The sequence below is a fragment of the Lissotriton helveticus genome, chromosome 3_1 (genome assembly GCF_964261635.1).
Source record: "Lissotriton helveticus chromosome 3_1, aLisHel1.1, whole genome shotgun sequence".
Lineage (NCBI taxonomy): Eukaryota > Metazoa > Chordata > Amphibia > Caudata > Salamandridae > Lissotriton > Lissotriton helveticus.
This window is the reverse complement of record NC_136061.1, coordinates 1,037,316,539-1,037,344,073: the sequence shown is the minus strand read 5'-3', so window position 1 is coordinate 1,037,344,073 and position 27,535 is coordinate 1,037,316,539. Positions and strand designations below refer to the sequence as shown.

Sequence of the window (27,535 nt, the reverse complement as noted above, 5' to 3'; positions counted from 1 at the left end):
ACTGTACTCTTATTTGCATCGCCTCAGTAATTTTAGAACGTGTATTTCTTTCTTTCTTTTGATAAAGAACACAGGTCTTCTACTACCACTACCCACTGCGACTGAATTCCCACAGTTATGAGTTGGATGCCTCCTCTTCTTCTTTCCCTACAGGGACTACCCTCTTTCTAAGTTTAGAAACATGATTTCAGTTCATTAATTTTGAGAAATGTAATCCTATTTGAGAAGAATGTAGAAGTAATGTACGTATCAAGAATTGCTGATACTAGAGAGATTTACAAGAATAAATGCTTTAAATTTCATTTTGTAGCTTGAAAAAAGTTGTTAACCCTATTGGTGATAGTGTCTCAGAAAGTACACATCTGAAAACGCCTTTCAAGTGGTCTTCTGAGTAACATTGTAAGATATAGCTGTATTCCTACAGGAATGTTTTCTTTTGAGTAATTTAGTAATTAATTACTTTTTTTTCTGAATCTGTTTTCTCTGACAGAAAACCCTCTCCATAACTTACAGTAGGGTCTGTTTTGACTCACCCAGTGATTTTGCACAATCTGAAGCATATCACGTTGATAATAACCTTCGTGGTTGCTTTCTTTTCAACAAAACCACTTAGTAAATGTTAATCCTCATTCTCAAAACCCTTCACGGTTTTAAATGTGTAAAGGGTGGCACTCTGAGCTTCCCACATTTCCCGTGCACGGGTTGTATCTGTTTAACACATTTACAGCCAGATTCATCAAGGGAAAATTGGCTCGCAAAGGGCCAGATTCTGAGAGTCTGCCCTTTGCGAGCGCAATTTTTGCATTTGGGATTCATCATCCCAAATGCAAAAATCGCAAAATGCGAAATCGCTAAATTGCGAGGAATTGCATTTAAGGAATCTATTTGAGATTCCTTAAATGCAATTCATGAACCATTTTAGAATTGCGAAATCGCATTTTTTGGCCGCTATTTACCGCGAAGTCTGACTTCGTGGTAAATAGCGAAAACTTAGAAAAATGCACTTGGGTGCATTTTTCTAGGTTGTATGTTACACACACATATGTCCTTTGGACATGTGTGTGTGCAACATCAGTCTACATTTTCATTTCAGGGGTGCTACAGGGTGTCCTTTGGACACCCCTGGCACCCTTGAAATCTCATCCTTATTTGCGATTAGCAAATTGCTAATCGCAAATAAGGAATGACTCCCCATTCAATCCGATGGGCCTGTAGGCCCATAGGAATGAATGGAGAGTCATTCCTTATTTGCGATTAGCAATTTGCTAATCGCAAATAAGGATGCTGTAGAAATCGCAATTAATATTGCGATTTCTACATGAATCCCGTTTTGCGAGTCTTTAATAGCGATTACTTAATAATCGCTATTAAGGACTCGCAAAACAGGACGATGATGAATCTGGCTGCATGGGCCATATGTGTCATTGAAATTCGCATTTGCAAAGGCCGAAATTCGCCGAATTTCGGCCTTTGCGAATGCGAATTCGCAAAATGATATGTATGAAGGAAATCCCGATTGCAAAATAAGGAATTGCAAAATTTGCGATTCCTTATTTTGCAATTGCATTTAAGGAATCACAAATTTTGCGATTCCTTAAATGCAATGTAAGAAGGCAAAAAAATTTGCTAAATGGCCTTAAGGAATCGCAATTTACCACCAACTTCTAGTTGGTGGTAAGTTACGAATTCCTTGAAAAATGCAAATTTTTGCATTTTTCAAAGTGCCATGTGACGCACATACATGCCCTTCGGGCATGTATGTGCACCACATGTGCACCTATGCTTATTTCAGGGGTGCAACAGGGTGTCCTTTGGACACCCCTGCACCCTTGAAATTATTCTCAATTTGCGATTTCGCAAATTGCGAATCCAAATTGAGAGAAAATTCCCATTCCTTCCTATGGGCCTCCTGGCCCATAGAAATGAATGGGAAAGTATTCCTTAATTGCAAATTCGCAATTTGCGAATTTGCAATTAAGGAATATCAAGAAATCACTAAACAAATGCATTTTTCTTGATACATACCATTTTGCGATTCTGAAATAGCGATTTCTTAAAAATCGCTATTTCAGAATCGCAAAATGGTTCCTTGATACATATGGCCCTTAGTGCTGAGAACATTAGGGTCCTAGCCTCAGCACTTCGTTGTCAGTGCTAAGGATGTGACCTCAACACCCTTGGAACTACACCCAATATGCATACCAATAATCTCCCTGGTGACCCTTCCTCCCCACCTACTGTGGTCACTTTTTCAGAGCACGCCTAAATAAGTAAGAATCTGAATACATTTACAATCTTGAACATGTGGAAAATAAATAGGCATATTCTTCTTGGATGGCATTTATATGAAACGTAGGGTGGAAAGGTAGTTTACCTCTTAAAAAGAATACAAAAATTAGCTTTGATGGAAAACCAAGTGTCTGCCTATTTTGGTGGCATGACCAAACATTGCTTAATTAATCTCTTTAGTCATTTGAGGGATTTGTAAAGCTCCCTGCACGTTTTTGGGACCTTCCCGACTGTAAAGGTTTTACTTATATCACTTCTTGCTATTCGGAAGAACAGTTTTTTATATTGGGGCTAATCTGCGCTCCATTAGAGAGGCGCAGCCTCTGTAAAAGTGAAAACGTGTAACTTTTTTATTACGTTTAGGAAGGGACTACATGTATCGGGCCTTCTTCTGTCTAAGAATAGTTCTTTCTAGATGTCAGTTCTAAAGATAATGTCCGGTTTAGAAGGCCATGGTTTGGCTTTGTAATCCATTACATAGCATGGTGGGAAATTGAAGATTGCTTGATGTGAGAGAAGGACTTGTAAACAGTTGTGACATGTTCTCTTTTTCCTATAGCTTTCCCCGGAGTCTCCATACCAGATTTTGTAGAATATTTTGGTTGGCATACACTTTTAACCTCGTTTCGCGCTTTAGTAATGTATAACACAGTATTTCACCAAGTTAAGATTAAAAAAAAGCTTCATAAATTCGAAGACCTAAGGAAGGCACAGGTGCCTCTTTTGGCAAATGACAGGTTAAATAGAATTGCTTTGAAAATGTATATTGTGTCTTTCTTTTGTGGAGCCGTTTTTTCTTGTTTTTAATTTAATTGCTGATGCCTTAACTCTTTTATTTTATGTTTTTTATAGTCTGCGGTGATGTCGGCTGCATTTGCAAAATTTCATCCTAATTTGGTCGTGGGTGGCACATATTCAGGTCAAATTGTACTGTGGGATAATCGCAGCAATAAGAGAACCCCAGTGCAGCGGACTCCGCTTTCAGCTGCTGCTCACACGGTAAGGGTCAGAAGTAACGAAGACCTGCAGGAGGCCATTTATAATTTGCACATGCATTCATTGTGTATCCGCCTATAAATCAACCGCTTTGTGTTCGTGGTCAGAATTTCTCAGTGCTTACTAGCGTTATATGTATATCTTAATTTTTGCCTTACGAAAAATGAGTTGAATTTGTTCGTTATTTAATGCTACAATACATTTCCTGGAAGATTTTCTTTCTCTTATTGCAACAGTATGCACTTAGATTAAAGAATACAGGATAAAATGGTGGATTGTAGTTTCAAAGTTTGAATTATATAAATGTTTTAATTTCAGATGTTACAGTTATAAAATACGTGTTGAAATTAGCTTTTTTAATGATTTGATTTGTTTTATATGAGCTAACTTGTCCTTTTGGAAATTCATCAAATTAGATGCGAGTACTGTATCTGTATGTTTTTTTTCATCCAGCATCCGGTGTATTGTGTAAATGTGGTTGGCACACAGAATGCGCACAATCTGATCAGCATCTCAACTGATGGAAAAATATGCTCATGGAGCCTCGACATGCTTTCCCAGCCACAGGTCAGTGGAATATAAATGTGATGCATTGCAAACCTGTGAAATATTTGATCGGTGAGCTTCTGTTGTTATCTAGTTAACATTGTATTCGTGATAATTTGTATTGTAATCTCTGAGACAAGCTGGTCAACATAATATTCTTAAATATATGTTTATGACATGAGAAACCTGAAGTTTTCCATTTTCTAACTTCCAGCACATATTTCTATTACTTTTCGTCTTGTCCGTTTTTCTAGATTTTCTTTTGGTGTGTCTACTTTAGTTTCTTCCACCTTGGGTTTGAACCATTTTAATTACCGCTTTCACATAAAGGTGGAGATTTAAGTTAACACCAAGTTTGCCTGCTAACTCCCAAATGACCGTGACATAAAGCAATGCATCTGTTGTCACACTGTTACTTCCAAGACAAGGAACAAAGATTACTTTCCAATTTGACACAGAAAGATTTACATAAAGCTTCGAATCATCTTGCGACTGCGTTTGGACAATGACATTAAAGAGTAGGTGCTGGGAGCACTAATTGCACAATCTAGCAGAAGCCATTTGAAAATACCTTTAGATTGTGTCCATCAAATGTATATTGTTACAAACACCTCTTCCTTGGGACTATTCGTTTTTTTGTAGCTGTACTCTCCACTGGTAGATTTTGAAATGCAAATCGTTGTCTGCTTCCCTGTCTCTTAAGTTTTTACTGGTAGACCAGAAAGAAGTACAACATTACTATGTCTGATTCTGTCTCAGTAGACACACACTTCTCTATTCGGGTGTGTTATGGTTCTCCTTATAAAGCAGCAATAGCATCCACACCCTTTTCCTTCTCTGTGCCCCAATTAAGTGTTGAACTTTCGGAGTTAAATGGAGATTATCCTTCAGTACTGTGGGAAATAATCAAATTTCGACTTGCAAATCATATTAAAACTGCTGCAGAAATGTTTTCACTTAGAAAATGACAGGTAGAAAAATTTGCTCACTTTGTAACGTGAAAGAATCCTTTAAAAATGCATTATTAATAGTGCAAAATAATTCATAAATGAATCACACATAGGGAAAATGTGCTTGCTTAAATGTATATGAAATAACGTTAAGAATTTTTTTCTATGCTATCGTTATTAAATGAGACCCTTTAGTAGCCCCAAAAGTATTTTCTTTCAACTCTTGCTGATAGCCTAATAGACCATTATTATTTATACTTTTGCCTAGCACCGGCATCTTACTTAAGAATGTGCTGACTTAAAGCTTAAGTTTCCTTAGCTTCATCATGTCACGTTAGCTCATTTAAACTAAACAAAGAACCTTGCTGTGACTGTTGAAATAATGAATGATTTAGATAAATTATTGCTAGTTTTGTTTCAGTATATCCGATTCGCTTTTGCATTCGCAATGGACATAAAGCACATCTTTTAGCTTAGGTAAGAAGTTTCTCATGAGAACTTTCCTCCATGTTAAAAGCATATGCAACATTGTTTTACTACATACTGGTGTGAATGTTTGCCGTGGGAATGGAAAGAAGAAGCATCGGATGTTGACAACGCCATCGGATGAGCAATTTCCATTATCTTTTGTTAAGTTTTGTTACATTATTGTGTGATTTTAAATGAATAAGTGTTCCTAGCTAGAGAGACCAGAGACTCCAGACTCGAATCTTTTTCCTCTGAGAATCGTTTGGAGGAGACTCTGCAGAGAGTCACTTATTATTCTAGCTTTGTTACCGACAACTATTGCTGAAGGTGACTGTATTCCTTATCTTATACAAACCCTTCTCTGATTAGTGCTCCTGCAACAATCATTTCCTTCTTTACTTAAATTGTGACATTAACTACTGCAACTGTATGCAACTCAGCGGAGTTTCCAGAACAGCTCTTTGAGGAGTTCTGTCTTGCTCTTTTCCGAAAAGGAACGCTTAGTAGTGAATTAGTATAGTGAAATATGAAATTTATTTGAGCGGTGGATATGTTAGTTTGTTATTTGGATTGAGAGGATAGAATAGGGAAAGGTTTGTATTCCTCTATCGTTTACTACCGATGATGAGGTCTTGCTTTTTGGCGAGTAGCACACTACTCTGGAATCAAAAAAGAATGGGTGGTCAAAATGTTTAGTAAAATATTACATTAATTTGAGCGGTGGACATGTTAGTCTGTTATTTGGATTGTAAAAGGATAGTGGAGGAATAGAAGAGGGAAGGGTTTGCTACCCTGATGAGGTGTTGAAGTGCTTTTTGGTGGGTAGCATGCTAGTCTGGAACCCAAACAGGATTAGTGGGGAATTAGTCTAGGGAAATATTAAATCATTTTGAGCGGTGGACTTGTTAGTCTGTTATTAGGATTGAAAAGGAATAGTGTGGGGATAGAAGTGGGAAGTGTCTCAAAAGTTTTTTGGGGGAGTTCATATTAGTAGGAGGCTGTTTGGGAAGAGTAAAGGGGGGTGAAGGGGGAAGAGTCAGAGGGAAGGGTTTAGAAAGGCTTGTTTGTTAGATCTAAATAGTAAAAGAGGTATGAGATGATACAAGGAGGGGAGAGTCTAGAAAGCTTTATTTTGGGGATCATAGTGGTATGGGTTTGGGGATGAATGAGAGTGGAGGTAGAGGATCATTTTGAGAGCTTTATAGGGTAAGAAATAGGGTAGGGCATTGGAGAGTTTAGTAGAATGAGGTTTGAGACGAGTCAGAGTGGAGGACACACTGCGAGAGAGATAGGGTGAGATATAGGGTAGCTCATTGGATATGCTGAATTAGAAGCAAAGTAACACATTTAAAGATACACATGGAAGGCACATATGTGCAAGGAAGGTAATATATGTAGATTAAAGTTGCATTCAATAATCTCAGACCTTCAAGTGTTGCTGTACTTTTTTATTATTTTGTTTTTGCAATTCAATAGTGTAATTCTAGATAAATCGTTATGATAAAAGATTTACTTATTTATGCAGTCACATATATATGTTAAACATAGAATAGTGTAACTACAGGCAATATGTACATTTGTTAAGCAGAAACCAACGAATATCTAGATCTTTAAAATCATAATTATTATGTTTGTACAAAGCAATACACATAAGTAGGTACACATTTATGGTCCAAATAAATACTTATATACAGAGTGATATGCTGCATATTTATGTTTGAGTATGGTGGTTATGTGGGGAAGAACCAATTCTTGGGTAGGTTTCTGAAGATAAGGTGGTTATCCGTAGATCTTGTGTTTGGGGGTAAAGAGTTACATAGTTTGGCTGCTTGAACAGAGAAGGATATCCCACCCATGGTTTTTTTCTTGTAAGGTGGGATTTTGAGGCGAGGTTCCACTCTAGAGCGGAGGTTCCTTTGTTGAATGTATTTGGTGATTTTATTCCTGATGAAGAGTGGTTCTGTTCCATGTATCACTTTGTGTTTGATACAAAGCAGCTTGAATGTGGATCTTTTGGTTACCGGTAACCAATGGAGGGCTTTCAAGGCAAGGGAGATTTAGGCATGTGGCTTTATATATAAAAGTAGTCTGGCAGCAGAGTTCTAAATCATTTGTAGTCTTTTCATAGTTGTTAAAGGTGATCTGTGATAGAGGCTATTGGCGTAATCGAGTTTGAACAAAACAAGTGAGATGCTGTCCTGGACTTTGTGTGGAAATTCCTGGTGGGGGAAGATGCGTCAGTTTTCATGGTAACAAAGCTTATTCTTGCTAGTTTGTCCCCTTGGGCATTACTTGATAGCTTGGAGTCAGTGGTAATTTCGAGGTTTCTTACTTCCTTTGATACTTTAGGCAGTGGAGTTAGAGGTGAATCCTGTAAGAAAAAACATGGACCATTGTGAAAACAATTAAGGAAATTAAACATGTTTTACACATCTGTAAATGATCTGTACTGAGTTTAAAACCTACCTAGCTCAGAGGATGCAATGCAATTTGAAGTCCCTTTAAAATAGTTCTTTGAAGTACCATTTGCTGAGGAAGTATGCAGTAATAATATAAGTAATAGTAATGAAGAACAATGGGCAGTGTAACTGGGATAAATGTTGCATGCCTTACACATTGCAGTCTGTCTTCAGAATTTTCAAATTAGTCACTGTTTTCATCACATAGAAATGGGTAATTTTAATACATAATCTTGAGGTTAACATGCTAATGCTACATTAGACAGGGTTCGAACAGAATTTAATTATAGCTCTTTACACATTTCGTTCTGCTACTGTCGTGATTGTATGAAAAGCCCCAATACAATGACCATTTCAGGTTGAAAATACTGAATGATTTAAAATTGTGTTGGGACAAGCCAGGAGGACCTTACCTGCCAGCACGCCTGCACGCAGCGCCAGTCCCTGGGTGGGGAACGCTGTAGGTCTCGCCGCCATCACTCCATCAGCGCGGCTGGAGACTACAGCTCCCAGCGGGCTCAGCGCGCACTTCCGGTTTCCCGCTGTCTTCGCGCCCGGAGGTGCTATAAAGTCCAGGCACTCCCTCCGCGTCGCGGGACGCGCGCGGGCAGCGCCGGGCGGAGCCCGGGCAGAGGGCGGGCCGTCTGTGGCCGTTCGGGGCAGGAGGAGGCAGGGCAGGGCCACCCCATTTCCATCTACCGTACCGGTTTCAACTTGTGGTGCCGCATCTCAGCATGTCAACTCGCTCCGGTAAGGCCTTGAGGGGTTGCGGGGAGAGTGTCCCCGGGGGTGCTATGTTCGGCTCTATGGACAAATTCCTGACAAGGGTGGCGGCTGTCATCGACAATGAACTTGCCATATCTGAACGGCGCCTTTCTCTTGACTTTCCTCCTGCTAAAAGTCCATCTCCAGCAATAGTGTTGTCCCCTCTAAATCCTACTTCCCCTGCACCCTTGCTTGGGGATCTACCTGGGGATTCCTTTATTGCACCATCAATGGGTGGTATAGAAGGGTTAGAAAGCTCACTGACCGGTAACCACGGTACTAGTCCTTGTGCCGTGCTTATAGATCCATGTAATGAGCTCTCCTTAGCAGGCTCACCTGGCATTCAGTCCCAACACTGCCCTGAGGTTCCCGCTCCCGTCCCACAAGCTCCGACTAAAAAGCGACCTAACCAGGAGCCTATCAAAAGGAAGGGGAAAAGGGCTATTTACACTCGAAAGGGCTGCTCATCCAAGATTACTAACCATCCCAGGTACCCGCCCCTGAGGGGTCCTTCCCCCCTGAGCGCCGCAGGACCTGTATCCTCAGGGACACCTATTTGCGCTCCAGCTGTTATTGATACAGTACCACCTTCCTTGTTGGCCCCACCAACGCCTGACCAGGCCAACGTGGGTCACTCCATGGAGGCGATTGAGAAGCTGGTCAAGTCTCTTGTGTTGCCACTTATAGACCAGGTCAAGAGGTTGGGGGACAGGCTTGACTGCTTTGAGCAGGCTACTAGGGACAATTTTTTTGCCCTAAAGACCCTTCTCAAGCACCAGCCAAAGCCCAGTGAGGATAGGACAGATAGGTTAGATAAGTCCAATAGGATAGAGGTTCCAGTGAGACCCCCCCTGGGAGATCAGCTGATGCAGCCGCCCAAGCATCCAGCCCCTGGGAATACTATCTTGGCTGCTCCTAAGGTTGGTCCTAGACAGATAAAGCTGAAGGCTCCCACTCATGCTGCTCACGTGCATGCTACCCCTCCCCCAGTAGCAATAACCCCGGTGGCTACCCAGGACCTAAGGCAACACCAGAAGGGAGGGACGGGCCCTACTTCGCAACCTGGGGCTGTTATATCTGATGCAACTGGCGGTGTTGCATCAACTTCTAAGGTTGCATCTATTCCCGTCCCACCTACAAATCGTCCCCCTTTAGGTCCTCCTCAGAACAGTAGACGAAAGTGCCCCCCAGTTAACCTCCCCCCTGAGTGCCACCCGTATGTTGTCATCCTTACGAAAGTCCCTCCTATTGGGAGTACCCAGCGGGAAAACCATCAGGCACTCAAGAATAAGGTCATCCACTGGCTGAAAGCCAACAGGCCCCTGCCTGCGGGAGTGGATGGAATTATTCTTGGTGTACGCAGGGTGGGTTGGATTGGACACGGGAAAAAATCGCTCGAAGGGGATTGCGTGGTGGTAAACTTCCAAGATGCTAGGGTTGCCCATTTAATATGCTCTCAAGGTCAACCCACGGTTGGATCGGGTATCGACATAGTCGATTTGACATTTTTTTACCCACGGTCTATTATGACCACCCCCACCATCCACCTTGGACAATCCACCTATATTAGCAGCCCTGGGGGCCAATTTTCTGTGGAGAACACTGCCCACGGCCTTTCGACCCCGGGAGTTCTTTCCCAGCAGCTATGCCTAGCTCCAGTGATACCAAATTGGGGACCTTGGAGCTGTTGACTCAGTTATGATCCGGGGGAGGACGCTGTGGCCCCAGGCTTTGTCGCCGAGTCAACACCATACCCCAAATCCAATGGCTCCTCCTCCCCACCGCAGACTCAGGCTACGGCCGAGTCTGTAGAGGGGAAGGGGGAGACTGGGGCATCCTACAATTTTCTGGCTGGTCCCCCTGATGTGGGTTCTGTGGTCTTATCACCCCCTGTCGAGGATTGTAGCATTGCAGCTGTAACGGACCCCCAGATTAGGGTTTTCAGCTGGAATGTGGCGGGCCTCGAAAGGAAGCTGGCGTTGCCGGACTGGAGCGAGCGTGTTGAGCAATACTCCATATGCCTGTTCCAGGAAACCTGGAGTCGGGTGCCCCTACACAAGGCGGGCTATTCCACCCACTTTTTGCCGGCAGTAGAAAGTGCAACTGGCAGGGGCCGCCCCTCTGGCGGCTTGTTAATCTGGGTAGCCACCGAACTCAACTGTAGGGTGGAGGAGAGGGACACTAATTGCCCTGACCTCCTAAATATTTTGCTTAGAAATTCCCAGGGCAGAGTCATTCTAAATATTTTTAACATCTATGCCCGTGGCACTAAGGGGGGAAGAGAATCCCCAGTTATAGCTTGCCTGGAAGCGCAACTCCGCTCATCTCCACACAGGTCCTGTACCTTGTTGGCAGGTGATCTGAATTGCACTTTCGAGCCCCTGGACCTGGACATCCTAGCAGATCAAGAGGAACTTGATAATGGGTGGAGGCGCTAGGGGGCGCACAGCGGAATGGCTGCCTGACATGCAGCTCCGCCGGGCGATCACACACAACGTGATCCATTGGCGCTGAAAACCCACCATCCCACACAACGCGACTACCAGCATGGATGGGAAGGTATGGAGCAAAAACTGACCCGGACCGCTGCGGTGTCCACTCCCGCCGTGAAGAAATATACCGAGTAAATCGCGGAGGAACGGGACTGCCTGACAAAATGGCCGCCGGTAAACGACATCACCTGTGTTTACAGCGCGGGGTTGGCGGCGGACTGCCAGAATAGCCCAGAAATTTACGGCCGGAGGTGAGCGCATACTGCCCAGTCCAGCGTAGCTAATCTGAGTTGCTGCTATCATCAGAAACGCCGGCGGAGCTAAGCCTATCTCCGGCCGGGTGCCTGACAATATGGCGGTGCCGCTTGCAGAAATGGCGGGCTCTTTGAAATGACGCCGGCGAGCTACTATTGAGCTTTCCGCGCTACCGGACCAGCGATTCACAGTGGAGGACTGAAGGGCGCCCTGACATGTGGCTTGTGAGTCTGGGGAAGGCACCACACCGACGTCCTGTTCCCGCCCGAACTCACATCTTGGGAAGGGGATTCCCGCTGCACTAAGAGCTAGCAGGAAGTTTATTGGGCTGAGGGCGATGCAGGGCCCCCCACGAATGCGGCCGAAGCTATCCGGACGACGTTGGGCTGCTCCTGAACTGCCACTGACCGCATAACGTGCACAACCCTCACATTCTGGCGTAAAATCAACTGGTGGTGACCATATCGGACGCGATTCTGACCCCATTTGCGGCTGCGAGCTCTCACTGTCGAGGAACCACGGCGACAACGGTCAGAGTAACGAGGGCGTCTGGACCCGCGCTGAGGAAAGTACAGTCACCGGCCACCGTCATGGGGAAGCCGGATAAGCAGCAGCAGAAACTGTCCTTCGACCACAGGAGGGCGTCGAAACCTGCAGACGATATGGCGGAGTCCGGAGGATCTTCAGAATCACCGCAAACCACTAACATGGAAAAGATACTTTTGGCCATTCAATCAAATCTTCAGGATATCAATGGCAAGTTGGACAATTTGACGTGCAGGATGGATGGCATGGCGGCTCGACAAGAAAAACATGGTGAACGACTGGATGAGGCGGAAACTAGGATCTCGGCTGTAGAGGATGAGGCGCGAACGTCCACCACAAAATGCACTGGAATGGAACGGATTCTGCAGGTGATAAGAGCGAAGGAGGAAGATTTGGAAGCGCGCTCAAGGCGCAACAACGTGCGAATCGCAGGCCTGCCGGAATCGACCAACACAGGTCGTATGGAACACTACGTAGAGGGGTTGTGTAAGGATATTTTTGGGACGGAGGCCCTGTCGCAGATCTTCATTGTGGAAAGAGCCCATAGGTCGCTGGGCCCCAAACCACCGCCCGGTGCTACACCCAGGCCGATTGTGGCGCGCATCCTCAATTATCGAGACAGGGACACGATCCTCCGGCTTGCAAGGGAGAAGGGCAGAATCACCCACCAAGGCAACACTCTGGAGTTTTACCCTGACCACACGGTTGCTGTTCAGCAAGCACGTAAAGAATACACGGCAGTGAAGGCTAAGCTGAGAGAGTTGAATATTGTGTATTCTATGTTATATCCTGCCCGCCTTCGAGTAGTGTGGAAGGAACAGGCGATTGTACTGGCGTCACCCAAAGCGGCCCTTGACTTTGTTAAGACAGCACAGCGGGAGGCGAGGTCTGCATCCCAAAACGATCAGAATAGAGACTCGGATTGATACGGCGAGAGGAATGCATCAAGACACGGCGACAAGTACATCTAATAGGATGGCCGCTGTGAACTACTACTGAACTGAGAGATGCGGCCGGCTACGAATCCACCAGAGGTGAGGTGTGTGCGTTTCCATTTGCCACTGGGAATTGGCCAGGTGGGGGGGGGGCGGGGTTGTCGAGGACTGGACTACACCCCTGCATTGAACAATAACTGCTACCCATGGCTAGACCTTGTTGCTGCGCTTTCCCCTCTGGATAAATGGAACAGCGAAGGTGGTGGTAAACCTTTGACCGCTGGGAAACATTTCACATTGCAGGGCATGGACAAATGAAGATGCATAGCCTATGCAAGTTGCTGATTACCGTACTATATGTAGCCAGACAGTGGAGATGTGGGGGGGGTGTATTACTGTAGCGTTCCTAGGTCTCATCCCATCCATGGGCGTCTGTTCGTTGCTAAGAACGGCTACATCTCCTAAATGACTGCTCCACTGCCTGCGTCTGAGTGTGGGATGTGGGTGGGTCGGAGGGCCAATGGTTTAATGGACACACGCATTGCGACTATTTCGATTCTTACTAGTATCGCCCGCACCTGTACACCGGGTGTAGAGTTGTGCCACTGGCGGTCCTCCATGAGGGTAATACCCGACACAAGTTTTGCTATGAGCACCAAGTTGTTGTTTAAATGGTTGAGGGGAATGTGCTCTGAAGGGATATGGCTTCGGCAGGTTGGGGATGCTGGAGTGGGCGGGATGAGGGGTGGGGGGGTGTTTGACTGTTTGAGAAGACCGAGAGTATCACAAATGTACACATTATTTGGCTATACACTGAGAAGTGTGATGAATGCAACTTACGATCACTTTGATGGATGGGGTCGGGCTCCGGGTATGTTCTTGGGGAATACAGGTATGAGTGGTATTGTATCATTTGAGGAACACAGGTTCTAGTAATACAGGCAGAAACGGTTTGAACGTTCTTACTTGGAATGTACGGGGTCTCTCACGCCCTCAGAAAATCAGACAGGTATTTGCCAGCCTCACTAGATGGAATATAGATATAGCATTCCTGCAAGAGTCACATCTAGCGCCGAACACTCACGCTACATTGGGATCGAGATGGGCGGGTTCATCCTACAGAGCCTCATACTCGTCTTATTCAAGGGGGGTGATAATATTGATCAAGAAAGGGATCGACTTTGAGGAGAAGCACGTACTACAGGACCCCACTGGCAGATATGTGCTGGTGACGGGTACACTGAGGGGCCAACACATAACACTCCTTAATGTGTACGGACCGAATATTGACGCACCGGAATTCTACCGTGAAGTTTGGGGACACTTACAGACACATGCGTGCACGCACATATTATGCGGGGGAGACTGGAATGTGACACTACAGGACGGTCTGGACCGCTCTTTACAATCTATAGAACAGCACAAACAGTCGAGACAGATGGTGGGTCACATGCTAGAGGACTTGGCGCTAGCGGATATCTGGAGACTGCACCACACGAACGACCCAGGCGCTACACACATCACCGCATCTCACAATAGTTGGTCCAGACTGGACTATTGGTTGGGATCTAAGGACGTGGCTCTGTGGGCAAGAAAGGTGCAGGTACTACCGCGCACATTGTCAGACCACAACCCGGTACTATTGCAGCTGGATATCCCTCATTACACACCCCCCCCCTTTCAATGGCGTTTCAACTCCCAGGCCCTCACAGACCCAATATATGTGACCGCAGTGACTACGGCAATCAAAGACTATTTTGCTAATAATGCGCAAACTACTGATGACCCATGTCTCCTATGGGAAGCCTTTAAGGCCACTTTGAGAGGCGTCTGCATCAGCACTACCATAGGTATACTTAAAGACATCAGGGGCCAAATTCGCCGCTGCGAAAGTCAAATGAGAGATTTAGAACTGCAGTACGAAAAAACACAGGACGTATTGATATTACCCAAGTTGCGCGAATTAAACACCGAACATGCTGACTTCCTGACGTCAGAACTCAAATACCTAGATCGCAAGCATGCGGCCAGGGCTTTTGGCGAAGGGGGTAGACCAGGAGGAGTGCTCGCGTGTAAAATTTGTGAGGGGCGGGGACAATCGGCTATACTCCGTGTCAAATCCGGGGATGACATACTCCGTACACAATCCACAGATATAGTGCAATGTTTTGTGGACTCCTACAGTGCACTGTACCAGTCTCAACCCACAGCTACAACAGATGAAACGTACGCCTATTTACATGATGTGGCAATTGGCTGGCTGTCGGATGCCCACAGGGAATATCTAGCTCGGCCAATCACAGTAGAGGAAGTCACTGAGGTGATCGCCTCGCTCCCCAATGGAAAGGCGCCAGGTCCCGACGGGTACACATCCGAATTCTATAAAAAATTTGTGGATATACTTGCCCCATACTTGGTGGATATGTATGGTACTTCCTTTGATAATGGATTACTCCCTCCCACGCTACGAGAGGCGATGATAATAGCACTCCTCAAACCTTCCAAAGATCCTGAAAACTGCGACTCCTACAGGCCCCTATCCCTCATAAACGTAGACTCGAAAATTCTCGCGAAACTACTAGCCGTTAGGTTAACCCCTCTGATGACTCGACTGGTACTGCCAGACCAGGCGGGATTTGTTCCCACTAGATCCACCTCACACAATACCAGATCCCTATTTGCACTAGCACACTACCTGAAGCCCTCGGTTAGGGCGGTGGCCGTAATGCTCGACGCTGCAAAAGCGTTCGATTCCATTGAATGGCGCTATATGCTGCTTGTCCTCAACAGGATGGGTTTCCCTAAGCGATTTGTCCAGTGGATCACCTTATTGTATACTAAACCGAGTGCGAGGGTCCGCATCAATGGCTATGTTTCAGCCCCTTTCGATATTGGACGAGGTACGAGGCAGGGCTGCCCCCTGTCACCTCTGCTCTTCGCTTTGGCGTTAGAACCACTAGCGTGCATAGTGCGTCAAAATTACAAGGAATCGGCATTGCACTTTGTGTCCAGGCCGCTGCATATATCGCTATACGCCGACGATATGCTGCTGTATGTACGGGACCCGGGGGTACATCTGAACCCGCTACTTTGGGAGTATATCCGATTTGGGGGACACTCGGGGTTAGCGATTAATTGGTCCAAGTCCTCACTCATTCCTCTCACTGACGCCACCGATTCTTTTGAAGTGGACTATCCACTAGAATGGCAACAAGACCCGATCCGCTACCTGGGGGTCATGTTCCACAGGGATCCTGACGAAGTAATGCGCGCGAATTATGGTGTGGCACTCTCCAAACTGGAAGACAGGGTCCATCGCTGGATCCACTTACCATTATCTATAGCTGATCGAATAGCGATCGTAAAAATGAACATTCTGCCTAAGTTATTATATCTCTTTAATAACATACCTATTACACCTCCACAAGAGATCTTCCGTCGCATAAAGTCCTTGGTTCTAACACTGATATGGGCGGGTAAACAAGCGCGTATTGATCTACAGACACTAACACTCCCGATTGCACAGGGCGGATTCGGGGTGCCTGATTTTCTACTATATTACCTCTGTGCTCAGGCACAATACGCAGCTTATTGGTACCATGAGGTCCCCTATATCACTCACGTGGCCATTGAGGAGGGAGATGCCCATCCTGTCCCCCTATCTGAGATATTGTCGCACAAAAGACCGCCGCTTCACATGAAAGATATCAACACTGTAGACACAACAATCAAAGCATGGCACAAACTAGGGCAATTGGCTCACAAAACCCCATTATATGCTCCGGACATGCCACTACGGAACCATCAGGCTTTGTCGGTCACTCACGAAAAAGTGGGGATGTCTCTGCTGCACAAAGTTGGGATCGACAAAATGGGTGATGTGTTTCGAGAAGGCAAATTTTTGGACATTAACGACTTGGCTTATATCCGAAACCAGACTCCCATGTTTAGATTCACATACTACAGACTGACGAGGGCATTACGTGAGCACTACCCATCGTTCCCAGCAGAGCCTGAAACCCTAGCACCTTTGCAAATGCTGATCACTACAAAAGACCTCTCTCACCTGGTGTCCCGACTGTACACTGCTGCACAATCCGAAATAGCGGGACACACACTCAAGGCTAAGGGAAGATGGGATGAGCTTTTAGATAATCCATTGACAGACACAGAATGGTGCAGCTCATGCGCACTAACGCAGATACTGACACCAAATGGAAATCTGCGGATTATTCATTTCAAGTTCTTGCACCAAGCTTACTACACTCCTGTGAAAATGCGTAAATTTGGGCTGCAAGAGGAAGACAGGTGTAAGCGTTGTAATAGGGAAGGTGCGGATTTTGTACACCTGGCATGGCAGTGTGCGAAAGTGGCTGATTACTGGACGGAGGTTACTGCCGCACTCACGATCATGTTAGAGGATGAGGTGAAATGTACTCCGCAGATTTGTCTACTAGGTATTATACCCCAATTCAGGGCGCTGAAAGGGAAATTTTGTGCTGTCGCCTTGCTGTTAGCCAAAAGACAGGTGGCGCAATGTTGGCACAGCCGCAGGGTACCAACCACGAAAGTATGGCTGCATGATATGTCCATATGTCGAGATAAACTCCAAACATATGAGGAGGAATTACCAGCAAAATCGAAACCCAAGGACATGTGGGGGTTTTTGACAGACTATCTGAATTCCTTGCAGGACACCGAGGAAGACTAGCGGATACACTGGTTGTGCTGGAATGGGTGCTGTCTGGTATGAGAGTTGGAGACGACTGTGGGCTACACTAGGGATACCAAGACACGATCTCACTCACTGTATAGGGTGTACATGAGGGTACAGTAAGGTCTTAAGTTGGGGAATGTTGTCCTTTACTGTTTATAACATGTAAAATGTAAGACTCATGTTGACAGCGTGCTATGAGACCTACGTAGAACATGCGTGGAAGATACACTGGAAATACAAACACAGTTTTTTCAGGACTACCATATGATATTTTGAACAAACAATGTGGAATGGCGGGCCGGCCTCCGGGTTGTAGGCTCATGCTGTGTCAATTGCTCTTTGTGAATAAAGGTCTTACAAAAAAAAAAAAAAAACTTGATAATGGGTGGGGGATTCCGCCCCTCGAGCTTGGTCCTGTTAAAAAGTGGACAGAAGTGGCCCTCCAAATTAACTCACTAGTTATGGAGTTTGGTCTTAGAGCTGCCAATGGCAGGACCAGGTCCGACAAAGTAGGGGCGCACACCTACAACAGGCCAGGACACACGTCACGGATTGATTATTTCCTCCTTGACATACACCTGTGGAGCCTGGTGGAGGACATGGTAGTTTTACCTTCTGTGGAGAGTGACCACAATCTCCTGTCCCTCACCCTGTCCCACAGGTGTGTCAATAGCACCGTGAGTAGTTCTCCTTGTAACCCCGCTCCGGACCTATCAGTGGTCACGAACTGTGGACGAAGGCTAAAGTGGGCGAAGCTAGCTCTTTCGGAGGAGAAAACCTCTGCGATTAGGCAGCTTCTGGTCTCAGCCCTAGCCAATCTTGACTGCCAAGAGGAAGGGCTGATGGAGGTGGCACCCAGGTTTTGTGTCATAATTCAGGCCATTGGCGACCTCTTTGTAGTTCCAGCTCACCCGAGCGGAAGGAAACCAAGCCTACGATCGGGTCAGGGCTGGTACAACCAGAAGTGTAGGGAGGCGAAATCACTTCTTATCGAGGCAGTCAAGTCCAAATTACCGTCTAGGACTAGGGAGGCCAGGAGACACTATGCACTCTGCCAGAAAAATGCAAGGATGGAGTGGGAGGATAACTTCTGGCAGGACCTCCTGGCTGCCAGTCGTGGGAAAGATGCCAAAGGTTTTTGGGACATGGTGGGCAAAAGGAATCGTCCCGACGATTCCCGGAGGACTTGTGCCATTAACGCCCAGACTTGGTTCTCCCATTTCCAAAATCTTTATTCTGCTGTTGAAGGCCCACTTAATGATCCCTTTAAAATCCCACCCTTTACTCTAGTTCGTGACCTGGAACTGTTTTCCCCCCTGGATGTAACAAAGCAGATCAAAACCTTGGTCCCTTTGAAAGCAGCTGGCCCGGATGGCCTACCGGGGGACATCCTCCGTGCTTACCCGGAAGAATGGGGGGTACTAATCTCTGCACTCCTCAATGCAATCATGGGGGGAGGGCCTGTGCCTGACTCCTGGAGAGGTGCGGAGGTGGTCCCCATTTTTAAAAAGGGCAGTCGGGACTTACCCGGGAACTATAGGCCTATAAGCCTAATAGACTCCAGCCAGAAATTGGCCGGGAAAACCATCTTGGGGAGAATCACTCAATGGGTGGACGACAATCACATTCTGTCCGACATGCAGGCTGGGTTCCGTTCGGGTACAGGAACTATTGAACAGGCCTTTAGGCTTTTGTTGTTACACTGGAAGGTGGTGGTGCTGGGCAAAGGCAGTCTTTATTTGGCCTTTATTGACCTTAAGACTGCCTTTGACCTGGTACCAAGGGAGGAACTTTGGAGGGTGCTTCATGGTTTAGGGATGCCCCCGTACCTATTGAACCTCCTTATTAACCTGCACATCAACACCTATGCCCAGGTTAGATGGGGGCTGAATGGGGAAAAGACCGATAAGATCAGGGTCGAGAGGGGAGTAAGACAGGGCTGTGTTTTGGCCCCTACCTTATTCTCCCTCTATATTAACGGGGTGGTAGATCATCTACTGGGCGAACCATCAGACGCTCCCAGCCTGGGTGGAGTAAAAATTCCAACTCTGTTGTTCGCCGATGACACCCTCCTCATTTCCAAAACCCCCCAAGGTCTACAGACATTGCTGAACCGCTTCCAGGACTTCTGTACCTCTAAAGGCCTCGTCATTAACATAGACAAGACCAAGTACCTAGTCATGCATCCACCTCGCAAACTTGGCCGCCCTCCAATTCTGAACTCTATACCCCTAGAAAGAGTGGCGGAATTTGATTATCTGGGGATCCGACTGAATGATGCAATGAGCTGGACTGCCCACATTGATAAAATGACTCTGGCCCACAAAAGGGTGGGGGGCGCCCTTCTTAAGGAGTACAATAACTCCACAAAACATTGTGTTGCTCCTATACTTGAGATCTACAAAGCTCGTGCGGTCCCAGCTTCACTCTATGGATCGGAACTGTGGGGCTTGGGCAAAGTCGACTCATTGAGTAAGGCCGAAAACAAATTTATCAAGGATCTTCTTGCCATTCCATCGAGCAGCCCGACCATCCCAGTGCTCTTGGACACTGGCTGTAAAGCCATAAGGGACCAGGCTCGGCTTCGTCCCCTTCTGCTCTGGGCACGCTTGTGGAGGGTCCCGGAGCTACAATCCTATGCCAATGGGCTGGCAGAAGTGATGCATGCTGATGGTTGGAGTAGCATCAAATGGCTGAAGGACATAAAACATCTTTTAGGGGAACTTGGTTTGGACTCTTGCTGGCATAGTCACTCCGCTCCTCCAAAGAAGATTCTAAAAAAACTTTTCTGGGAGTGGGTTAGTGTGAAGCGCTCTAGAAGCCAGCAGCATTGCAAAACCACCGCAGCTTTCCTGCTGTTTAAAGACATTGTCTTGTATGAGCCATATATGGATATTATATCAGTTGCTATGGATAGGTCCTTGTACATTAAATTTCGGCTAGGAACCTTGCCCTTGGCCGACCTCTGTTCAAGGTGGAATAAAGCCCAGCCCACATCACGCTTTTGTGCCTTTTGCCAGGATAAACCAGAGACGGTGCCACACTTCCTTTTCGAATGCCCGGACTATGGTCGCCCGAGATCACGTTGGCTTGGTCCCATTTGCAGAGAACTGGGGACTCGTCAGTACTCTGTTGCCCTTCGAATTCTTTTAACTAATACAGCCCCTCCTATTGTTTGTGCTGTTGCTAAATTTTTAAAATGGGCTTGGTTGATTAGACTTAGAAGACTGACCATAACAATTTAATTCCTTTTTATCTAATTTATGCTGACATAACGTGTTTTAATTTTCATTCCATTTGTACAGTCTTACTTATTTCGACATGCTGTTTTTATCTTTTTGTACTGCTTTTATGATATGTGCATATCGAAATAAAGCATCAATCAATCAATCAATCAAAATTGTGTTGGAATGACGGACACTGGGTCATATTTTCCCTGTTGGTCGGAAGTTGAATGTAAAACATTTACAAATGTTTTTGTAGTGTTAAAACAGGTTTTGCATCTTTGGTGTGTCTTTGTTTCACACTTTGCAACTGAGCAAGATTAGCTATGTCTCTGTTCGAAACGAAAACGCACCTCGGATGTAATGATGATTGAGCTTTAGCACACAGTTTATCATTCCGCTCTGGGACTAACACTGTAGCAAGGCCAGCACTTTCAATAAATTCCATCGATCAGCTCCAGATGGTATGTCTGACTTTAGGCTATTGATGTTACTTTAACACTAAATTTTCTTTATTTGAATACAAATCATGGTGACATTCTTGCACTCTACCCAACTTTATGAAGTGTGAAACTTTAACACTTTATTTAAAATAATATTATAAATCACGATTAAGAAGAGGCATAGAAAGGGCAATGTATTTCAAGGAGCCCGTCCTACAGGGTGCGTAAGTCTTATGACTCCAGGAACATAGGATAAAAACAGTAAATAAATCCTTCCTACTGCCCATCCCATATTACTGTTAGATTTTGTGACCCCTGCATTACTTGCTTTATTCACAATTATTTTGATGGGAGTACAAAAAGAAGCAGGAAGCGTATATCTATCTACTAAGACCATCTGAAACTAAAATCGAAGTTGACATCACATAGATTGCATGGAGATCTGTACTTTGTTTATAAGGATTGCAGTACTGAAGTGCCACACAGGTTTTATTCATATACATTAGATTGTTTTCAGAATGAATGTGACTGCATGTAGGAATGGGAATGCCTATTTTTGGATCTGGTGTTTTTGTACAATATTCCCAATACAAAAAAGATTATCACAGGAGGTCACTTATTCCTCGTTCTTGGCACTAAAACATTTAAGAGAGAGCTCATTGTCTCAGCTAGGAAAAATAAGGGGATCCTTGCTATGCAGAATCTTTGCACTTGTCTTCTGCTCCTCCATAAGGCACTGCTAAGCAAAGGGTGGAAGCTCTTATGCCAATTGAGAAAGGTCAATGATCCAGAGATGGAAAAGATCATTGTCTCTTTTTTATTTGTTTTTAAAGGCACCTTACCATTCATTGTGGGTTAAAACCTTGGTAAAATAACCTGTAGTTGACCAACTGTTGCTAGCTAACACTTGTCCTTTTCTAATATTCAAATGCTGCCTAAAATTTCAGAGCCCTTAGCTGCAGTACAGTTCATTTTGAAAAGCATTTATACTTTAGATGCTTGGCTTCCATCATGACCAGAGTGCAAAATAGCTAAAAGTCCAAAAGTTAAAGGTAAGCACACATGGGCCATATGCAAAAATACAGAACCATGCTGTTTTATTCAAAAGACTATGATTGGTACCAGGTGTATCAACGATGATATTTCGAATTTTTGTACCATTTTTGATGGAATACTTAATCGAAGTGTTAAGTGAGGGGGTCTCCCGTGACTCAGTGCAAGTGGCATTGAGGTGCCATTGTGAACATTAACCTTCTTGAGGCCGTACAACATGTAGCAAGTCACATTATGGCCTTCTGTCAACTCCATTTGAAATTTAAAATTTTCATCTATGGTGTATTTGTTTACCCGGAGATGAGTGCAGGATGGACCACAATGTACCGGGAGCATTCCATAATTGAAATATGGATGGCAAACCATGGATTAAGGGTAAATACCAACACCAAACATGGAAGGCTCAGCATACCTAAAAACTTTTATTATCATATACCTCAGTTCTCACAGAGGACTGCTCAGATAAAACCTATGAAAAGTTATCAAATTATTGGGCATCTTCATTGATAGAAATGGGATTATCTGAAAGAGGCTGTAGTTATAGATTCCTTACCTTTAGAATTACCCTCAGGCGTGAGGCTGGACCCGGAGATTTTTTCTTTAGCATTAGTACCCCTGTGCGTCGGTAGGTGGCGTCAGTCGACTCCGCATCCGTCGTTGGCGTTGTGGTCGCTGTAATGACGTTGTAGTGTCTACTTAAACGCCGCCCTTCCGTGCTGACGTCAGTTCTGTCTTTTTCCGCGCTAGCCTAGCGCAGATCCGGAGAGAGCTACCCCTAAGTCACTTTTTGACTAACTTTTTCTCGACTCCTGGCATACGAGGGATGTCCCATTGTCAGACTGGGTTTAAACCGTGCGAAGCCTGTAACCTCCTGATGTCGGTTACTGACCCCCACCTCGTGTGCCTTTTGGTTACTGGAGCTCGATCACGACCCGAAGTCCCGAAAGCTCTTGGAGGCTGGCAGTCGGCTTCGTGTCGCTCGAGATTCCTGTCGAGAGAAAGGTCTTGGGAGCTGTTGCGGTGCCACCATCACCATTCGTCATCCAAGTCTTCGCACTCCTCGGGTAAGTTGAAGCACAAGAAGAAGGCGAAGAAGCACCGTTGCTCATCGCCTTGTCTGTCGGCCAACACAATGCGGGACTCGGAGCGCCGTCGCTCTCCAGCTCTGTTTTCGAAGCCTGCGCCTGGTACGGCGCCGCGCTTCTCTCCTTTCCTTGGACCGTCCCCTGCCCAGCTTCGAGCTTTCTCCGAAGCGCTTTACGTTATCTTTGGGCAGCCCGACTCTGCTGGCACGCCTTCGGGCCCATGGACTTGGCTTGGGGGCCTTGGGCCTTCGGTGCCGGCGGCTCTGGCCCGGGCTCCGGAGGGCCCCGAGTATCCAGGTCTGGATCCGGATCGACGCCGGTCGACCTCACGGTACCTTCCCCGGTGCCGATTCCAGTGATGCCCCCGGTGCCGGTTGTGCCCCCGACCGGCACCAACCTTCCTCATCACCCCTGATTTGGACGCCAGATTGAAGTCGCTTGTTTGTGCCTCTGTTCATTTCTGGTGTTCTTTTCAGGCCTGAGGAGGGGGGAGGAGGACTGTGGACCCTTTGACTGACCAGCTTGAAGAGCCGGACTGGCGAGAGTAATTAGGTGATGCCAGTCGTTTGGATACCTCCCCAGACCTTTGCATGCTTCCCCCCCCACCGTGGCTACGGAGGAGGGAGCTTCATGCGCAGTGGTGTTGCGTAGGGCGCCTGAGGCCTTGGGCCTGGAGCTGCCTATGGTGGCAGTCAGGACTAACCTCCTGACAGATGTGCTTCACCAGTAGCTGCCCCTTCTGCCTTCTGCCTTTTAATGAAACCCTCACCGACGTGCTTCAGGGCATTTGGTCCAAGCCAAGCACAGGGGCTCCTGTGGACAAGATGATTGCCCCGACGCCACTGCCCGGCCCCGGGCAAGCCACTTTTCCTCTCCCAACACCCAACCCCCGAGAGCTTGGTGCCGGTGGTCCTAGCCTCGTCCTCTAAGGGTGCATTCCCTACTGCTCCCCCAGATAGGGAATCCAAGAAGCTGGAACACCTTAGGAAGAAGATGTTTTCTTCCACCAGGTTAGCGCTGCGGCCGGTGGTCACCGCATGCCTCTTGGGCCTTTATACCCATACAGTGTGGGATACGGTTGTGCAAGTGCTGCCACAGTGTTCGGAGGAAGCCAGGGCCGTTCTCACCCGTGCAGTGGCAGAGAGTAGAGACGCAGCTAAGTTCACTATCAGATGTAGGCTGGATACCGCCGACTCTCTGGGCAGAACGGTTTCTAAGTCAGTAGCCTTGAGGCGCTGCGTCTGGTTGAGGACGTCTGGTTTCTCTGGGGATGTCCAATCCACCTTACTGGACATGCCCTTTGAGGGCCGTTGCCTTTTCGGTGACAAGGCGGACTCAGGGCTCGAGCGCTTCAAGGATTCTAGGGCTACGGCCAGATCTTTCGGCCTCGCTGCAACCTCTCGCCTCACGCAATCTTTTCACCCCTTCCGTGGTTACAGAAGGGGTGGCCCACCACGTTCGTGGCAGGGGACGTAGGACCCAGCGACTTGTGCCTGGGGGCCAGTGGGCGGGCCAGTCCACCCATGACCTCCAACCCTGCAGCAGCCTCCTAGGCCGACTTTTCAGGGCAACCATATGCTTCATCCCCTCCCCCACTGGCAAAACATCATATCGGACAGGTGGGTTTTGCAGATAGTCCGAAGGGGATACTCCCTCCCCTTCGAGACTACTCCTCCCTCCATGCCACCATCCTTCATCGCATGTCGGAGGATGACATGGCCCTTTTCCACCCGTGAGTTACAGCTCTCTTCGGCCAAGGGAGCTATCAAAAGGGTCCTTGTGCCAGAAGTAGGTCATGGTTGGTACTCCCACTATTTTCTGGTAACCAAGAAGGACAAAGGCCTGCTTTCTATCTTAGACCTCCGGGCCCTTAACCGCTTCCTCCGGAAGGAGATGTTCAAAATGCTCATGTTGGCTCAGGTCCTGTCTGCCCTCGACCCCGGAGACTGGATGGTAGCGTTGGACTTGCAGGACGCATACTTCCTTATCCCCGTCCTGCCAGCCCACAGACGTTGCCTACGGGTCACGGTATGCCACGAGCATTTTTAATTTACCAGTGCCCCTCGGGTGTTCAAGAAAGTGATGGTGGTGGTCAAACCTCATCTGCGCAGATCAGGGGTTCCAGACTTCCACTATCTCAACAACTGGCTGTTGAAGGCGGGATTGCCCTAGGCTGTCGTCTCCCACCTCCAGACTACGGCAGACCTCCTGTACTCACTGGGGTTCATTATCAACGTGCCAAAGTCACACCTGACACCCTCTCAGAAGCTCCTTTTGATCGGAGCAGTTCTGAATACAGTGCAGTTTCGGGCTTATCCTCCTGAGCAGCGATTCCGGGATATTCGGGCTATGATACTGATGTTTCAGCCTCTATCCCGGATTTCGGTGAGAATGACCCTGAGGCTGCTGGGCCTCATGGCCTCCTGCATCCTGCTGGTGGATCATGTCAGGTGGCATATGTTATGTTAAGTTAATAAAATTTCCAAAATGCGACTGTTACCCTAAGGTGTCCTGGCGCTGGGCACTGCCTAATGGTTCCCAAGGAGCGAAACCACTATAATGTAAATTACCAGGTTTTCAGCCCTCGCCTGAAGGAGAGGAGCTCAGTTTCATTTCTAAGATGGGATGGTAGATTGTTCCATGATTTTGCCGCGGAGGCAGTGAAACTCCTGCCCCCCAGCAGGCTTTTTTGATCAAGGGTACCATCACCAGTTTAGATGCCTGAGAGCGCAAGGTTATTCAGGGACACACCACTCGAACTGTTTCAAGTAGTCAGGCCCTACTCCATTTAATGCCTTAAAGACTGTACAGAGAGATGTAAATTGGGCCCAATGTTTCACTGGGAGCCAATGCAGCGGTCTTAATTTCCTCTTGACAGAGACAAACCTACGTGTACCCGTCAGCAGCATAGCTGCTGCGTTTTGGACTACTTGAAGTTTGTTCAAATGTCTCTTTTGGATATTCAAATAGAGACTATTACAGTAGTCAATGCGGGACATAATGAGGGCTGTAACCACTGTCCTCCGGCTGTCACCAGAAAGAAGGAACTTTATTTTCTTCAGAATTCTGTGAAGAAAGAAGCAAGAGCAGACCACCCCACTTATCTGATCTCCAAAGGTGAGTTTATTGTCCATAATAACCCCCAAGTTCCTCACTTTCTCAACTGGTTCAAGGAGTGTTCCTAGTTATTTCGGCCACCAATCCGGTGTCCAGATATTTATATTATCACCAAAAATAATGACTTCGGTTTTTCCAGAATTAAGTCTCAGGCAGTTGGACGCCATCCATCCTGATATGGCTTTCATACAGTTGTGACATTTTATTTCAGTTTCAGATTCATGGCCACGCTGAAGGGACAGAACAATTTGCGTATAATCATCCGCATATGATGTCAGTTGGAACCCGAAAGATCTTATCAGGGCTCCCAGCGGAGATACGTAAATAGGAAAAAGTGTGGGGCTCAGGGAGGATCCCTAAGGCACCACACGGGGAAGGGAGAAGGGTTTGGGGCTAGCCTTGTCCAGGTCCACTGTTTGCACTCTGTCTGTGAGAAAGGACTTCAGGAGATTCTAGGCCATGCCTTGAACCCCATTTTCTGCTAAACGGTCCATCAGCACCCTGTGATGGACCGTATCGAAGGCCGCCGAGAGATCTAACATGATCAGGATAGCGGCGCCTCCTCGGTCCAGGGACTCCCTAACCTCCTCGGTGGATTTGATCAAAGCCAACTCAGTGCTGTGTTCAGCTATGAATCCATATTGGGTTGGTTTCAGTATATTATTGGTCAGCAAGAACCAGCTGAGTTGCACATTCAAGGCTTTCGCCATCATTTTTGCTGGTAATGGGAGGCGGGAGATAGGTCTATCATTGTTCAGGTCCTTGGGGTCAAGGTTTTGTTTTTGAAACAGAGACAGAACGGAAGCCGTCTTACATATTTTAGGAAAATGCCCCAACTTAAGAATAGTGTTGAACAAGGGAGTAAAAGCTGCCTCAACAGTATCTGGGATTTGTTTAGTCACAGAGGCAGGGCATGGATCAAAAGGAGAGCCCGATTGAATGGACATCAGAAGCGGGCTCTGCAGTGAGACCTGAAGTTCCAGCTGGCGCAACTTCATGGGAATCTTTCTGACTATGTCCAGATCTCGGAGGGGACTCCGCGACAACTGCGGTGGTGGCTAACAAAGCCAGCTTGGGTCAGAGGCAGATCCCACCCCCTTCCCAAACCAGACCTCATGGAGGTGACAGATGCGTCAGTCCTGGGATGAGGTGGACATCTGAGAGAGGCGGATCCTAGGCCTCTGGTCTCTGGCTG

General features: G+C 46.7%; 1 protein-coding gene across 4 annotated transcripts in view; it reads left to right on the top strand.

The window, feature by feature from the left end:
* DYNC1I2 (dynein cytoplasmic 1 intermediate chain 2) overlaps nt 1–27,535 on the top strand; it is a 459,267-nt gene that overhangs the window by 372,481 nt on the left and 59,251 nt on the right. For all 4 annotated transcript variants that reach the window (XM_078681574.1, XM_078681573.1, XM_078681572.1 and 1 more), the window contains 2 exons: nt 3,142–3,288; nt 3,739–3,852. In XM_078681574.1, the coding sequence (XP_078537700.1) occupies nt 3,142–3,288; nt 3,739–3,852 (261 nt within the window). The remainder of the gene's footprint in view (nt 1–3,141; nt 3,289–3,738; nt 3,853–27,535) is intronic.